The 18138-nt window shown below is 44.2% G+C and overlaps 1 protein-coding gene across 2 annotated transcripts in view; it reads right to left on the reverse strand.

The window, feature by feature from the left end:
* The window catches only part of TEFM (transcription elongation factor, mitochondrial), a 186880-nt gene that overhangs the window by 88079 nt on the left and 80663 nt on the right, over nt 1-18138 (reverse strand). For both annotated transcript variants that reach the window (XM_086930888.1, XM_086930889.1), the window contains exon 2: nt 12539-13020. In XM_086930888.1, the coding sequence (XP_086787014.1) occupies nt 12539-13020 (482 nt within the window). The remainder of the gene's footprint in view (nt 1-12538; nt 13021-18138) is intronic.

The raw sequence follows: 18138 nt of genomic DNA on the forward strand, positions 1-18138 counted from the left end.
AACTACCACTGACGAGGCACCACCAGCCCCAGCAAGGCCTGTCTGGATTCCAAAGATTGGGGATCTAGTCAGAGAAAAAATAGCGGTGAAGAAGGAATTTGGGCCTTCTTACAGAAAAGCAGTACCTGTCTTAGCAATCAACGGAACAAGATTAGTAGTACTACCGCCCCTTGCTGGTAAAAAGGAGAACGAGTTGTATCAATCGACCTGGTAAAACCACAAGCATGTGGCCTATAATCAACAGTAGGCCCAGTGGACTCCCGAGAAACAACAGAATACCCAAACTTGCAACAATCCAAGAGGTTCAAACTGAAAGACTAATCACATTTGATAAACCTGCAGTGCACAGAGAGGGACTACGCAATAATGCCATGGAACTCGTGCCTCTTGAAACACAGATTGAAACAGTTCGTCAAGAAACACCAGTCTACAATGATGTGGCATCAGAATGTGCTACTGAAAGACAAATTGAGAGAACAATCCCAGCAATTGACAGAACTGCCTCTGGCTACTTCATCAATTTCGACAACTTTTCTGAGGACCAAAGCAACGCCGAAGTGATGCCAGAAACAAAGACTTTTAAAGAAAAAGCAACAGAACTCTTGCATCAACTTAAGGAAATTTATCTTGTTTCTCCATGGTTAGAGTTCTGGTTTGGTCTAGGTATATTTTTCCTCTTGCTTTGGCTCATCATGGTACTTTGTTTGGGAAAATTCATTGAGGGAAAATACAGTTCAATCGACACAGCAAGTCAGAACATCAACTTAGTCCTAAAACCACACAGATCATCCCACGTGAAGAAAAGAGAACTGTCAACAGTAAATGTAACAGCCATTCCAATACCCGGCAGGGTAGTATGGGACAAAACTGACTATGAAATATATGGTCCGGTCGAAATCCTGAAATATCCTCATCAGTTCAAGGTTTACCTAAATGACTTTGTAAAACCTAGTACATTTTCTGATGATTGGGATTTTGAAAGTATTAATAATATGATGTCTGATTTAGTGTTGTCAGCAAGATTTACAGAACATGATTATTTACAAGGTTCGTCTAGTTATGAGCAGATGTATTGTTTCTCACATTATGGAGATCATTACTTGCATAAATCTGCACAACCTAGAAATGTTTTTAAATATAACCAATGCGAACATTGTGCTACTCCACCTAAAAGCAGTTCTAAAACATTCTATGAGAAATTTCAGTACTTCTCAGGGTTTAACACCAGTGATGCAGAAACGTTTTATTATAAACTGTTGGATAAAACAGTGTTGAAAACAATGCTGACAAATACTAAATTGATATATTCAGAAGCATTTTATGAAAAAATGATGACATTTGGTTCTGATTATTGGAAAAATAACATTGAAACAAAAACCATCTGGGGTACAAAAGATTGGCAGGTACAAGGCCTAGAAGCACTATTTCGAGCCTGCATGATCCCAGAGCAAATAATGTTTTTAAATGAAACAATTAAACAAACAAACTGTCTTGGCCTAGCTAAGATTAAAGACCTTAACAAACCATCTATTCCAAAGCCAGTACCTGATAATGCAACAACAGATATTGAGATAGACGTATCCATACTTTAACATCTAAACAGAACACATCCTGATTGGAAAAAGTGGTTAATCTGGCCTATTGACACGAATAACTGTCAAGATAGATTCCTGAATAAAGCACAGGGGTTAGCAATGACCAGACCAGACCCTAGATACTCCCAGAGACAACATCCAGGGATAGTAACAACATGCAGTGTAGGGAAGCGGTGCCTTGAATGGCTAGAATCATCCACACTGGCTGAAATTAAGCAACACTTGTCTTTACTTAAAGATGGTGCTGATTTGCGCGATTTCATTCTGGGACCACGCAAACAGCGTCAAAAGCGTTTCATAGCGACCAGTATATATGCGGCTTACAACGAGGCTTGGAAAATAACACAAATTGAACCAGCTGAAAAAATATGAGAAATTGATCGTATTAATTTGGAAAAATCACTTTCTGTAGTGGACAATGGGTTAATGACTCTGTCCTCCAGAATATATTCACTGGACAGTATTGTATCATCTGCCATAGATATAATAGACAAAGACTTGCTAATGTTACAGCATGGCCAGTCACAGTTGCGTTTTATTGTACAGTTAGGCTGGACGCTGCAAAATCTTCATTCAGGCTATGTGCCATGGCGTCTAAACAACACAACGTCATTGTTTTCCATCTTTAACCTTCCTTACTGATAAACAAATCAGCTTGGCACAGAAAGGAGCAGACTATACAATCCTGAGCATCGAAAAACTTGAGAGATTACCATTGACAATGTCAGAAAGTCCTGTCATTGAATGGATAATACACGGCATTATCACAATTCCGATAACAACTTTCCGATTTAAAAATTGCCTTGAATACATACCTACTGGCCAGTATGAACGATTGGGTAAAGGATACATTAAGTCGGCATGGAAATTACCATACACACACACATGCTATAGTGACAGCAACAAAAATGTATTTCTTAGTGGTGAAAACTGCAAACATTCACTAAGCGGTATACTTTTGTGCCAAGGTATTAATTTACACGGAGCTTGTGAAGGAAATTCTAACAACCTTTAATGCACCAACATGTCACACCTGCAACACAGATAGAGCCTTTCTTTAAGCAGCTCTCGAATGGGAGTTACATTCTAATAACGGATCGCAGCTGTTGTGGCCTTTTGCCAGGGAAAGCCTATCTCATTCAAGTAACTTCCATGGTCAAATGCTGTATGCAAGCATTGTTTCCGAACGGCCCTGGAGACACTAAGACTCCCATATGGCCTCGTTTGAATTTCTCTTCTATACGAATTGATACTTTAAGCAGAATGAAGTCTGTGCTCTTGCAGACAACAGTGCCCATCACGTCATCAAAAGAGACGTATGAACTCCAAGTTGCAAGGACAACATCAGAGATTCATGACCTTTTATCAACAAATTGGCCCGTGCATTTCACAGAAATGCTTAGCCAAATCCTTAACATGTCTAGTGCCATAGGCATCCCAGGCATATTTAAGACCATTTGTACGGGACTGCTAACACCATTCAAAGCAATTCTGGAATCATTCCTAATTTTGTCCATTCAGTCTTTGGCGGCATACCCCTGATTTTGGGACTTGTAGCAGGCATTTTATTTTTGACCCTCCTGCTCCGATATGGCAAGCCAAAACTCAGACATGACTCCGACAAGGATGGAAGAAACGATCCTAGCAATACGCTACCGGGACCGAATAACTAGAGTCCTTGGATTGGCCAGGCTGACAGATCTGAACATGACCTGGTTTCTTTCATTCAGACCTATATGGCAGACCTGCATCTTACCTGTGCTTCGATGTATGCTATGCGGAGATGAGTGCGTGTTGGACATCTGTCTTGCACTTCCATCAGCAGTACCAATGGATATCGATACTTTGCTAAGTCCTATAACGGCTCACGCATTGTGTTGTCCCCAGCGGCTACCAATCCTGATGACGGCATTCGTTGAGACTCCTGTGCTACGACTAGGTGGTGACAGTGGAGCGAGAAATAAAAGCAACATCACCCAGGTACGACCTTCTGTGAGCATTGCTGATCCAGACTTTGATGATAGCAATCATTCTCACACCTGCCAAGTTACAGCGTTATCGAACTTGGTCGAACTGTCGCCTGATTTTGTAGACCAATTTTTTGAGAGCCTGTCTGATATGATGTTCTCCCCTGAACAGAAACAATAGTTTTGAAAAGCATTCCGACACACAGCGTTCCCATGAACTCTGAATTCGGCCTTCAGTTTTGATCAACAAAAACTGCTGAAAAGCGTTGGAACTCTATTTCCCCGTTCACCTAAAACATTTTTTTTTTAATTGAACACTTTTTCAAAATATTTACCTTTTTCTGGCACGAAATTCTTTGCTTAAAGTAGACCTATTCATAAAGAACGGAAACTTCTATTTTTAGGTAAATCTAGAGACATAATAACTTTATATCAGTCTCTAGCACATTTTACAGCAATGCATTTATATGTGATGAAATTATCTCGCCCTTCTTTTCTGTATTAAGAGATATTTTCATGTGTAAATTTTTTCGCAAAATCGTTCACGGATTACATATGCTACAATTTTGAATGATTTCTATGCTTAAAGACGTACAGTACAATCCATGTATTTCAAATACGCCATTTCAAATGCGAATATGTATTTTGGGGTGGGTAATGTTACACATGCATCTTTTGCTATAGTTTTTAGTAAATTGATGGACATAAACTTGTGGAGTGGGTGTCGCGTTCTAATCTAGGACCCCGATCAATACTGTGATCTAATGCCCCTATACGGCTATAATCCATTTATTCCCCTATAATTGCATAAACGATCAAGAGCAATATTTCAGAAACTCGTCTCTGGCCTAACACGATCAGAGCCACATTTCAGAATCTCTTCCTCTGCAGCTCATTAGAGCAAATGACACAGCAGAAGCCACTATCTAAGATTCCTAGATTACACTCCGAGTTCTTCAACAAGATAAAACTCAGCAACCTGGGAAAACCCCACTTGCTATGTTTTGATTAGTAATAGAACTCTAATGAGCACTGAGAGACGATCACTTCCTAGTGACATCTTTATTGACGTCTTATGTCCAAAAACTTACGTCAAACCAGGCACCTTTCAGGTATAAATATTACCAACTTTGCCTTAAGCAAACGCTGCCTCAACGACATCGATGATAGCGATGGTGTGGTGAACACAGGAGCAGAACAGCTGTCCCTTACAGAGCCCAGCAGATACAAGCTGCCCACGGACCCTGCCCCTCCTCCTCCTCGACGCGCTGAGAGAGACGCTGTCTTTTCTCCTGCCGAGAAAATCCAGCTCCGGCGTTTCCAGCCTACTCTTGCGAGTGACTGGGATATCGAGTCCTGGAAGGAGATACAAGACCTCCAACATTCTATTCCAGAGGTATGGTGTTGACTAAACCCTTAGAGAGAATTCTTGAAGCAAACCTTGGCAAAACCAACTTAACTAAAACTGCTACTTACTTACTCCCTCCCAAGTATTAGGCTTAGGTCAGGTGCACTGGGGTAGGCGTAGTTAGAAGCACCAGTTGAGTACGTTAGCTAAATGTATATATGAATGTATATATTTTATTCATTTTAACCATTGTATGGCTAAGAAACCATATCAATGCTTTTACAGTATTATTTCGCAATCCTCATTTTACTGTACGCACTTTTTATAATAACTAGTCTTGCAATTGTGGCAATTCATTTCTCTTGTATGAGAAGAAAGACTGTTCAATAAATAATACCTTTTTATTGAAAACGCCCGTCTCTCTATTCTCTGCATCTTGGTGAAACTACTCTGCACAACTGACTGAGTAAAATAACTGTCTATTGTTTCACACGACTCTAGAGATTGACTCTTATTCTAAGGAGCAAAGTTGTCATGTTTATGCGGTTGTTGGAAAACTGAATCCCTTCTTGTCTGTACCAGGGAAGCTGATCACTTCCTATTCAGTCAGGAAAGTTTCCAGTGACCTCTGAGCTAGTTGGTAACAAACCTAATTAAGTTTAGCATAGTCAGTAGAGACCTGGAAGACCCGCACTTCTACGTCTATACTACTGTTTATGTTATTCCAATGCACAGGGCCTATTGGGAAAATAGGAACTACACTACAGTCCAGGCTACCGTTATCCCTTGCTGGTAGGATAGCCATGGCTAAAATGATCATCTTGCCTAAAATGTTATACTTATTTGTCAGCATCCTCATTCCGCTCACCGGGACTTTCTTTTTTTACACTATCCGCTCGCTATTGATCTCACAGGTTTGGGCCGAGCAACAAGTGCGCGTGTCCTGGGAGCTGCTCACACTCCCCCCCCCCAAGAAGGGAGGACTAGGAGCCCCAGATATTCCCCTTTATGCATTCTGTGCGCAAGCTCCATTTTTACATCACTGGTTGCATCCCACCCCATGTCGCTCTGGAAATAGACGTCACAGCACCAGTTACCCTTTCAGTGGCTATCTGTCAGCCATACCGCAGACTGCAGGATGAAATAGATACTGTTGATGGGCTTGGGATAGACTGCACACTACAGCCGGTTTGAAGACCTTATATGCCCAGTCTATCCCACTTGCATGGAATCCTTTGATCCCGACGATGGCAGACGGAGGAAATGTTGCAATGGCAAAATCCATGGGACCACTACCCTGGCAATGTTTTCTGTGCTCAACCGGGTCCCACAGCTGAGAGCACTAGGGGCTTCTCTGAGCAGTTCCTATATTACAAGGTAAGAGCGACATGTAAACTACTTCACACCACCTTTCAGAATCCTCCCACTTCACTACCCGCGCTAGAGCATCTTCTTGCAGATTGATCACCCGATTATATAACTCTATGCAAACCACAGCACCATTAACTGTGCCTAGAGCCCAGCACAGTTGGAATCTAGATTTAGACAACCAGATAACGAATGATATTTGGGCTTTTTGCTGCAGTCAACTTTTAATGCTCTCACCAAACTACAAGCTGGGGCTAATACATTTGAAATATCTACATAGGTACTATAGAACTCCCTCTCCATGTGTTCTGGCTGGATTTTCTGATTAGATGGGATCAGCCCCTAGGGGCCCCTCCAACCCAGCCAGAACGTAATCACATCCCTCCTCAGGACCATCCATCCAGGCACCTGGGTACCTACCTGAGGATGGGGAACTCGCAATATACAAGCTCATATTATTAAAAACACCACTAAATCTATAGGGATACTAAGAATATTCACTGATTACTAGGGATATCCATACCCTACACCACACTTATATTCACATCAGTTGGTCTCGCGGCCACCCCGACCCAGACCGGTCTACCCTAGGGCAGATATGACACACAATCCGGTGCGTCTACACATGGGCCTGCAGAACCCAATGCTCTCTTTTCCAAACGGTTCGCAATCCGGCAAACCTACACGCCAGTCTCCCACCTGACGCTCTCACTTACACAAGCCACAATCCTGTGGTTATACACGCTGGTCATCCTCCCCAACGTTCTCACTAACGCCGCATATCAACGACGACCACATTCCTATGAACACCTTCAGTTATATGTTGGGAAGTCTCTCTCCCTATTCACTAAGGGCTTGCTACTACAATATTAGGAGTTAGCCAATTAATATAATGTACCTCTTATTCTTGGCATCATAGGTCCACTCACTCCCTATTTATGTGATCACCACTTACCTGATTGGGGTTACTCATCCATTCATAAGAAATAGTAACCACCTAGGAGATACATTTACCTGGATTGAACAAGAATATAAGACACATGCCAGTTTGCTACAAACTGGGGGTTATTTTATTAGAACAATATAAACACTTACACAGATCTGTAACTGACAAAGACTATAGATAGAACACACCGCTGAAAGAGAAAAGATTAGCAATACAATAGCTTAGGGAATAAGGACAAGATTAAGATGCAAGTGTAAAGTAAACTAATGTGATGGAGTAGATATCACCTGATTAGTGTGAAGTCTTGTTCTAGCTGTCATCTGGGTTCCTCTCTCGTCTGTGCCTTGGCTCATCTCAGACTCTCTCTCTCTCCTGCACTCTTGGGTACACCTCTGCGCTGATCACTTTGCACTGGACTCCTCTTCCCCACGAACTGTCTCCACCTTCCAGCTTCAATCTAATGGTTCCTGCCGCTCTGATGCTTTTCATTCCACTAGCTTGTTCACTCTGTCTCTGCGCCAATGTCCAATTAACTCCCTCTGCTCCCACAGGTTAGTCCACGATATCTCCTCCGTCTCTTTTAAAAGGCATTACTTCAGACTCCAGCTATTCACACCTCCTCCTGATAAGTAACTGCTTCTGACTGCTTCCTTCAGTTCCAGCTCACTGACTGTCTGTCTTCTCTCTGTTCCAAGCATGTCCTGTCTTTTCTCCTCTTGCAATTCCACTCCTCCAACTCTACCAACACTCTCTGCTCCTTCAATTCAAGTCAGCTCTCTCTCTAGCTTGAACCCTCTCTGCTCTGCCAACTCCACTCGACTGCTTGGTTCCGCCACCTCCACACGACTCACTGACTCCGCCTCTGCACTTCACTGATATAGAATGCTGTTTCCTCATGGAAAGTTCCAGCCAGCAGCTTCCTCCCACCAATCCCATGCACCAGGCTCCTTGCGCTAGACGCTCCCACAGTGACCAGTCTGCTTGTTTCGTCTAGAGACCTGAGCCCGGGAACAATTCCTGATTAGATTCAGCTCTGGCCGGTTCTCTCCGGTTCGCTTAGGGCGAACGCCAGCTATAACTATAAACTTTGCCTTTACCCTGAAAAGCCTCTCAGCTTCATCAAGATGGAGTCCCTCTAGCTCTAGGCCTGTAGGCCTGAAAGGGATGAAATGCCCCTTAGCTCTGCCAGAATACCTACATAAACCATACCAATGTGTCTAGTATGTCAAAGCCAATAGGCAATAGACAGATTAGAGTCAAGAATAAAGGATCTATCATCATATTACGCAGCTATCCTCTTCTAGGTCTGGAAGAAAGGGCTTAAAAGGGCCAACACAGGCTAAGAATACCTATACTAGATGTGAGCAAGACTAAGGTCTATATCACTGCTAAATAGAGCCAAAAACTCTGCCATAACACCATGGCACTGAATGGAGATCAGACCTGACTACAGCTGCTGGGGGTGTGGCTGAGCTTCTGTCACCTTCCTGCACATGTCCTGGTATTGCCTACCTATAGCGGCCTTCTGGGCAGACATATTTAACAAAACACAGAAGATTTTAGGGACACCGAGCGAGCCTTAGCCACTCATAGGACTATTGGGATATGTCCAAAACACTAAGCCGGAGAATCGTAAATTACACGCCATGTTGCTCTTGCTTGCCAAACGACGAGTAACTATAAATTGGGGTGATAAACGTGCTCTCACAAGCAAGGTGTGGATACAAGATGTCACTTTTACCCACACTCAGCTGACTACTTATTGGGAGCTAATGCCTATGGCCTCTCGACCCAAAAATATATGGGATCCCTTTCTGGACTTGCTGAAAGCACAACAAGAGGACAGCGCCCCCTCCCCGATCGTTACAGACGTTTAAGGGCTACACTAGGTGGGACTGTGCGGGAGCGGATGCAGTGGCGGGCAGATGCATAAGAGGGTCGTGTTAGCTGGATGTCTTTGACCAGCTCGTCAATGGGACTCTGTACCGAATATAATATTTGCAGTATTGTTACACTGAACCTGCGAACCAGTTTTTATCAAAGATTGCTGTCTGGCACTGAAAGTGGACATATTGCTTCCCGACTGTTTTGTTTTTGCGTTATGCGACTTGTTGCTTTTCTCGTTTGAAAATGCCAATAAACAAATTTTTAAAAAAATACAATTTGTTTGAGTGTAAACATGGCATTCCTACTTGCTCCCAATACAAGGTTATCACTTATTAAATGTGATAAGGTAACCCAATATAATCCAATGGGAGAGGTAGGTCTCACAGTAGTAAAAACCTAATTTAGGAACATGAAAAACTTAACAGTACTTGTCCAAATTTTTAAATACACTTCATCCTGCCATATGGGCTGTTTAGCATCTACCTTAGGGGACAAATATGTACTAAACGTTTTCGGTCTGGCAAAAGGTTTATTTTGCCAGGTTGAATTGGCAGTATAAAACTGCACATAGGCTGCAATAGCAGCCAGAGACATGTTTATAAGGCTACTTAAGTAAGTGACAGAATACATGCTGCAGGACCACTAGTAAAAAGAACAGATGATGGATGGAATGCTGAACAATGTAAACATTCACCCCGTCACAGATCTGGGTTTAATTAATTGTTTTTTGCTCACCACAACAACCCAGTTTTGACCCAGCCATATGCAAATCGGTCTTGACCCTGCTCTTCGTGGGAAGAGTCCAGCTCAAACTGCCATGCCAGGTCCTCCCTGGCCTATAAACAAGCATCCTGGGACTGGTTTCGGGGTATCACCCCCTCATCAGCCATGCTTGCTTGAATCAAGTGGCACAGAAAGCACATGACCCACATATGGGTATAACTTTCCCACTCAGGGGGACACAAGTAAAAAGAACAGATGATTGACAGAATGGTGTACAATGCAAACATTCACCCTAGTCAAAGATCTTGGTGCAATCCATCCTTTTTTGCTTGCCACGCCAGTTTGGACCCAGCCAAACGTAAATTCATCTTGACCCTGCTCCTCGTGGGAACAGTCCAGCCAGAACTGCCCACTTGTTGCATTCACAGGCCCACTAGTAGCATTTCATTTACAGGCCCTGGATACATGTTGTAACACTTAAAAAGGGACACATAGGTAAATTAAGTGTGCCAATGAAGTGTAGGTCAGTGTTTTAATGATTGGGCACAAGCACTTTAGCAGTGGTAAAGTGGTAAAGTGCACAAAGTCTTAAAGCCATCAAATATGTATTTCAGCAACAGGAGGGGAGTTGGCAAAAGGTTTAGGTGGGGAACGCCCTAAGGGCTGTCAGTCCTAACAAAATTCTTAAGTTTAAAACCTGGTATTTGACAGTCCCTATGGAGTACCAAACAGTGAGATCATCGAAAAATCCAAAGTGGTATTATGAACAGACATACGTTTTCTAATGTGATTTTAATAAGAACTCCATCCAACATAATCTCTGCCAGAGTATAAAGACCCTAAGTGAGAGGACAAAGGATTAGGGATTCAATTATGAAATTGTTGGAGCACTGAAGACAGGTGTTACTATTAGGAATTTAATGGAAGGCCATTTATCTACCTTTCAAGGATGAAGAATTCAAGCTAGTGACCTACAGATTTCACAGTTAAATACCAGCAGCAAGCACAGAAAGCCGGGGGTACACACATGCCCTTTACTGTCACAAATCCTGCAATTCACAAAACTGCCGAGATTGCAACGGGAAAATGGCTTTTTTAAACTTACTAAAGCTATTTTATGTCGGAAAGGGCTTTTGCGAACCTTTCCCAATTACAAATTGGGAAACTATGACGAGGCGTCCCACTCCTATTTGCATTTCAGAAAGGGATGCTTCAATGGAATGTGACAGCAATTTCGGTTGTAAATCTCTGCTCACTCACCGACTGCCCTCGAATTGGGGTGGTACCCGATTCGCAAAAGAGAAAATATTTTGGTGGAACAGCTTCCATTTTCTGAGTTGTATCGGCGCCCCAGTAAGGACCATATGTATGAAGGTACCGATTTGCGATTCTGAAATAGCGATTTTTAAGAAATCGCTAATTCAGAATCACAAATTGGTATGTATGTACAAATTTGCTTTTTTTAAGCGAATTCTTAGTATTCCTTAATTGCGATTAGCAAATTGCGAATCGCAATTAAGGAATACTTTCCCATTCATTTCTATGGGCCAGGAGGCCCATAGGAATGAATGGGAAGGTATTCTCAATTTGGCGATTCGCAATTTGAAAATAGCAAATTGAGAATAATTTCAAGGGTGCAGGGGTGTCCAAAGGACACCCTGTTGCACCCCTGAAATATTCATGGGTGCACATGTGGCACACATAAATGCCCTAAGGGCATGTACGTGCGTCACATGGCACTTTGAAAAATGCTATAATGTGCATTTTTAAAGGAAATCGCAACTTACCACCAACTAGAAGTTCATGGTAATTTGCGATTCCTTAAGGGCATTTTGGAATTTTTTTGGGCTTTATACATTGCATTTAAGGAATCGCAAAATTTGCGATTCCTTAAATGAAATTGCAAAATAAGGAATGGCAAATTTTGCGATTCCTTATTTTGCACCAGATTTTACTTCATACTTATCATTTTCCTAATTCGCATTCGCAAAGGCTGAAATTCTGCAAATTTCGGCCTTTGCCAATGCAAATTTGCTTCATACATATGGCCCTTAGTTCTGATGACTACTGCCCTTTTTCCCGATGTCTTTCCAAACAAGATATTTTTTAAGCAGCCATTGTCCGGTTAAAAAAAAAAAAGTTTCCCATTCGGGAATGCGAATACAGAAACAGAGGTCAGCCCACTCTTTCCTTCGCAGACAATCAATCACTTAGAGCAGAGGGGAGGAAGTTCACAGATTGCGACCTGCCAAATTAATAGTCATTAGGCACGTCACACGAAGGTGCAAATTACAGTGTGACCTAATAGTACACAGATGACTTCGCAAATTGCATTCCATTTAGCAAACCAGTCAGTATGCAAACTGCGCATCTCTAGTTTGCCAATAGGAATAGTAAACTGGGCCCCTCATTTGCTGACCCATTTTCCTAGATATATTTGTACAAAGTTCGCAGGTGTATTTCAATAAATACTTTAAAGTAAAAGCTGATGGAAAAAGGACGGTAAGAATATATGAATGTTAAGAAGAGACCAATACTATTTTGGAAAACTTTGAAATGTGTTCCTCCTAAACGTGTTATTTGGCATTACTCAGTGTCAGTTATTCCCCTCAGTACAATGTATGACAGAAATTCTGGTTAATAGAAATGCACCACTGATTAAAAACCTAATTTAGAAGACAAGCATACAAGTAGGAAAACAAACCTCCAGTCTGTCCCTTCTTATTTCAGGTTTGATGTATTTGCTTACAGATCTGGGCTCTGCGATTCTTTTTTCTTTTTGTTCTTTCCGTTCAGGTCGGCTGACAATACTCGCACACACTTTCACTGCAGACTTATATTTAAAGTTGGGTATTTTTGTCAAGGCTTGCAAATTGTGAAATGGCCCATGCTTGTTCCGGTACTCCACAATGCTCACAGACTTCTTGCCCCGCAGCAGTTTCACCGAAGCAAGCTCACTCTCTGAAGCAGTGTTCAGCAGTTCAAGAATGGCAGATCGCTCTTCATCGGAGTAGAACAGGTCTACTTTTGGCTCAGGCTCTTTTGAGTCCTGTTCTTCTGCCAAGACGTTAACAAAATGCCCCTCTGTGGAAGCTATGGTTTTTCTTAAGCAGCTAGAGCAGTACAGGGTCCTGAATTTCATCAGTGGACGTGGAACCAACGGGCATTGGAAGTAGAGGCTCCTTCCTAGAAGCAGATACAAAAAAAAAAATTAACAGGCAATTATACATTATATGATAGCCAGTTAATCTGGCCAGTGGGTTGAGAACCTGCTATTGAGTGTACATATGCTGGAGATCACATGTTGCTATCCTTCTTACAGCCTATGTAGCCTGGTGCCAGGGAGGCCACCACCAGGAGAGGGTGGAGAAGTGTGGCTCAATGGTTAGAGCGGCAGACCCTGATGCAGAGGTCTAGCCCGGCACCAGGGTTCAATTCCCCGCCTTGGCGGGTCTTGGGCTCAAAATTCCACGGACCTGATCATTCTCGCCTCGGTGCCAATTCCAATCATGGAGTCCGAATCTGCAACTCTGGGCAATAGCTTGCTTAATCTCCACAACGCTAAGGATGCCTGGCCTCCACCTTGGGGGTGCCCAGGAGTGGACACCTCACAGGGAAAGCCTGGATGGGTTCCACAGCGGTATTCGTACAAGCGCCTTGAGACCCTTGCGGGTGAGTAGTGCGCTATACAAGTATCAATTTACATTTACTTTGGGTGTTGCAGAAGGCTTTGTCCTTAATACCCTAGGTACTGCAAACAAATTCCAAAACCTATTCACAGGAGCCATTGTTTGCTAATAAAATCACAAATTAACAAAAATTATGAAAAATCCATTCAAACAAAATTTCAACTGAAGGGACATTATGTTTCCAATCCAAGCTCTAATAAACACTAATTTCCAACTTTGTTTACATAAACAACCATAATGCCTACTATGAACAGCTCACAGCTTAACTCTCAAAACGACAGATAGCATCACCAATAATGTTCTCGATTATTTATTTTATTTTTATTTGACTGATTTGTAGAGCGCATGGCTACCCGTGAGCGTCCCAGCGCTAAGTGACAAGAACCTTCTGCGGTAGGGTATCACGGGAATAGCCATGTTTTAAGTGCTCTACGGAATGAGAGCAGGTTTGGTTGTGCTCTGATGTCAGGGGGTAGGGTGTTCAAGAGTTTGGATGAATTGTATGAGAACAATCGACCGCCCGAGCGAGCTTTCTTAATTCTAGGTATGAAGGCTAGGTTGCAGTTGGAGGAGCGAAGCGTTCTTGTGGTGGTATGGGGTGAAATGAGGTTTTGTAGTATTGGGGGGGCCTTACCGTGCAGAATTTTGTAGGTGGTGCAAAGAGCCTTGAACTTTATTCTTTCCTGGACGGGGAGCCAGTGTAAAGCAATTAGGGCTGGTTTGGCTGAGCAGCGGCGGTTGGTTCCTGTGAGAATGCGGGCTGCGGCGTTTTGTACTGTCTGAAGTTTGGACAGTACTTTTTTGGGGGCCCCCAGGTACAGGGCATTACCGTAGTCCAGGCGGGACAGCACAAGGCCATGAACTAGAAGTTAGCGGGATTGTGCAAGGAGTAGGGGTAAGATTTTTCTTGCTGACCGTAGGAGGCCGTGGCATGTTCCCGCCGTTTTCCTTGCTTGGGCCGAGAAATTAAGGCCTTCGTCTAGCCATATGCCCAGGCTCTTAATTTCATGTTTCGGGCGGGGGGGGGGGGGACCCATGGTGGGTGGCCATAAGGAAGTGGGGTTGTAGAGAGATTTATTGCCTAGAATCATTATCTCTGTTTTGTCGTTGTTCAATTTGAGGTGGGAAAGATTCATCCACTTAGTTATTTCGGTAAGACAGGTTTGTAGGTTGGGAAGGGAGTGATCTTGCTGGCTTAGGGATACCACAAGTTGAGTGTCGTCGGCGTAGGTTAGAAGCTTGATCCCAAATGGGGCGACGACTTTCTCAAGGGGGGACATGTAAACATTAAAAAGGGTCGGGCTCAGGGAGGAGCCCTGAGGGACCCCACAGCTGATGGCCGTAGGCTTGGACGTGAAGTTGCCATCTGCCACCTGGAAAGATCTATTCTCTAGGAAGGATTTGAGCCAGGTCAGAGCCGTTCCTGCAATACCAAGGTCCCTAAGCCTGTGGACCAGTGTAGAGTGGTTGACGGTGTCGAAGGCAGCGCTTAGGTCCAGGAGGATCACTGCCACTGATCCTCCTGTGTCCATGATTTTCCTTGCCTCCTCGACCACCGCCAAAATTGCAGTTACTGTGCTCTGGCCTGGCCTAAATCCTGTTTGGGAAGGTTCCAGCAGACCTTTGGTTTCAAGGTGGTAGGATAGGCTGTGGTTGACGTACTTCTCCGCTATTTTACTAATGCCTGGGAGCAGGGAGATCGGCCTGTAGTTGCCCAGTTCTAGTGGGTCCAGATGCGGTTTTTTAATCAGTGCCTTCACCATTGCTTTTTTCCAGCTCGGGGGGACGATGCCGCAGGCGAGTGAGCTGTTAATTAGTTTGATCAAATGGGGAAGAATGGTAGGTGCGACTAATTTTAGGATGTTGAGTGGTGCCGGGTCAGTGGGGCAACCACTCTTGATAGATTTCAGTATCGGAAGGATGGTGTCTGTTGTCAGGGGAGTGAAATCTGACAGCTGGTCAGCTGTTGCTGCACGTGGGTGGGTGGGTGGATCGGCAGCGGTGGAAGTGGGGTACGTGTCCGGAGTGGGCGGAGGAAGGGAGTTGATGATGATGTTGATTTTTTGATTACAAAATTCTGCAAGTTCATTGCAGCGAGTAGCTGAGGGTTCGATCAGGGGGGGGGCTCCGGCACTTTAAGAAGTTTCTTGGCTATTTGAAATGTCTCCCGCGATGAGTTGGTAGAAGATCTTATTTTCTCCTCAAAGTAGATAATTTGAGCAGTTTTAAGTGCTTTTTAGGGCTCGGGCCTCGCCCACACGAAGTGGGGGCGGAGCTTCCGATTACTTTAGTATTTAGAAAAAAAAGTTCAGAAAGGGGTCTGGCTGGCACATTCTTTAAAGCGCGCCGGCGTTTTTTATGGCATCTGCCTAGTGATTCGTCTTCGCTGTGCTGTCTATGTAGTAGCCTTGACGTGATAGGGTATATTTACTTTTCGGCCGTCATTTATTGCAGTTGTATGGCATATTGTGTGCGCGAACGAGCACGGGAGAGTGATTAATCTTAATTAGGAGCTGTCAGAGTGCCCGTGTAATGCAATCCAGATGATGCGAGAGCGTTCACAGCGGTGAGCGCGTTCAATGTAAAATGACGAGAGGCAGCAGGCGAGGCTCACAGAAGATGACTCATACATGCTCGTCCACACTGTAGTTCTTGTGTTTCCTGAATACTCTCAATTCCAAAGGGCGCCATTTCCTTCTTTTCCTCGCACGCTGCGCTGCACTATTTTTGTCTGTGGTTTAAAAAACGGTGTTTAAAGGCGTTTTATTATAAAACATTTGGATTCTGTTTCTGTAAGCTTTGTTTTCCGAATTTTAATTAGTGCTGACATGCAGACTACTGGTTGAATAAATGATGAGGGTTAAAAGTGACCTTCGTGGCACGTGCTGTCGAGCCTGACTCGGAGTGAACATGCAGTCATCATTATTGTAAAGTTTGTGGAAAAACGTGAATACGCAATAATCATGGAAAACAGAGCCTTCCCGCTGTTACAATGGGAATTCACAAATGTGTTGTGTGTCTCACATAATGCCAATGGCTATTTCATTAGGAAAAATTAGACTCATTGATACATGCACCACCACCAGCAGTACTACCAGTACTACAGCCACCAGTACTACCACTACCACCACCACCAGTACTAACAGTACCACGACCACCAGTGCTACCACTAACACCACCACCAGTACTACCAGTACCACCACCAGTACTACCACTACCAGTACTAACAGTAGCACGACCACCAGTACCACCACCACTACCACTACCAGTACTACCATTACCATTACCACTACCACCACCACCAGTACCACCCCCCCTACTAACACCACCCCCAGTACTACCAGTACTACAGGCACCAGTACTACAACTACCACCACCACCAGTACTAACAGTACCACGACCACCAGTACTACCACTACCAGTACTACCAATACCAGTACCTACTACCACCACCAGTACTACCACCACCAGTACCACCACCACCAGTACTACCACCACCAGTACTACCACTACCAGTACTACGGGCAGCAGTACCAACACCACTAGCACTACCACTACCGGTACCACCACCAGTACTACCACTACCAGTACCACCACCAGCACCAGTACCACCACCACCAGTACTACCACTACCAGTACCACCAACACCCCCAGTACTACCAGTACTACAGCCACCAGTACTACAACTACCACCACCACCAGTACTAACAGTACCACGACCACCAGTACTACCACTACCAGTACTACCAGTACCACTACCACCACCAGTACTACCACCACTAGTACCACCACCACCAGTACTACCACTACCAGTACTATGGGCAGCAGTACCACCACCACTAGCACTACCACTACCGGTACCACCACCAGTACTACCACTACCACCACCACCAGTACCACCACCACCAGTACTACCAACAGCAGTACTACCAACAGCAGTACTACCACCAACAGTACTACCACCAACAGTACTATCACTACCAGTACCACCACCTCCAGTACTACCACTACCAGTACCACCACCACCACCAGTACTACCAGTAACACCACCACCAGTACTACCAGTACCACCACCACCACCAGTACTTCCAGTACTACCACCATCAGTACTACCATTACTACCACCACCAGTACCACCACCACCAGTACTACCAGTACCACCAACACCCCCAGTACTACCAGTACTACAGCCACCAGTACTACAACTACCACCACCACCAGTACTAACAGTACCACGACCACCAGTACTACCAATACCAGTACCACTACCACCACCAGTACTACCACCACTAGTACCACCACCACCAGTACTACCACTACCAGTACTACGGGCAGCAGTACCACCACCACTAGCACTACCGCTACCGGTACCACCACCAGTACTACCACTACCACCACCACCAGTACTACCACTACCAAAACCACCAGTACCACCACCACCAGTACCACCACTACCAGTACTACCACCAGCAGTACTACCACCAACAGTACTACCACTACCACCACCTCCAGTACTACCACTACTACCACTACCAGTACCACCACCACCACCACTTCCAGTACTACCACCATCAGTACTACCATTACTACCACTACTACAGCCACTAGTACTACC

This window comes from Lissotriton vulgaris, chromosome 7 (assembly GCF_964263255.1).
Source record: "Lissotriton vulgaris chromosome 7, aLisVul1.2, whole genome shotgun sequence".
NCBI classification, from domain to species: Eukaryota; Metazoa; Chordata; class Amphibia; order Caudata; family Salamandridae; genus Lissotriton; species Lissotriton vulgaris.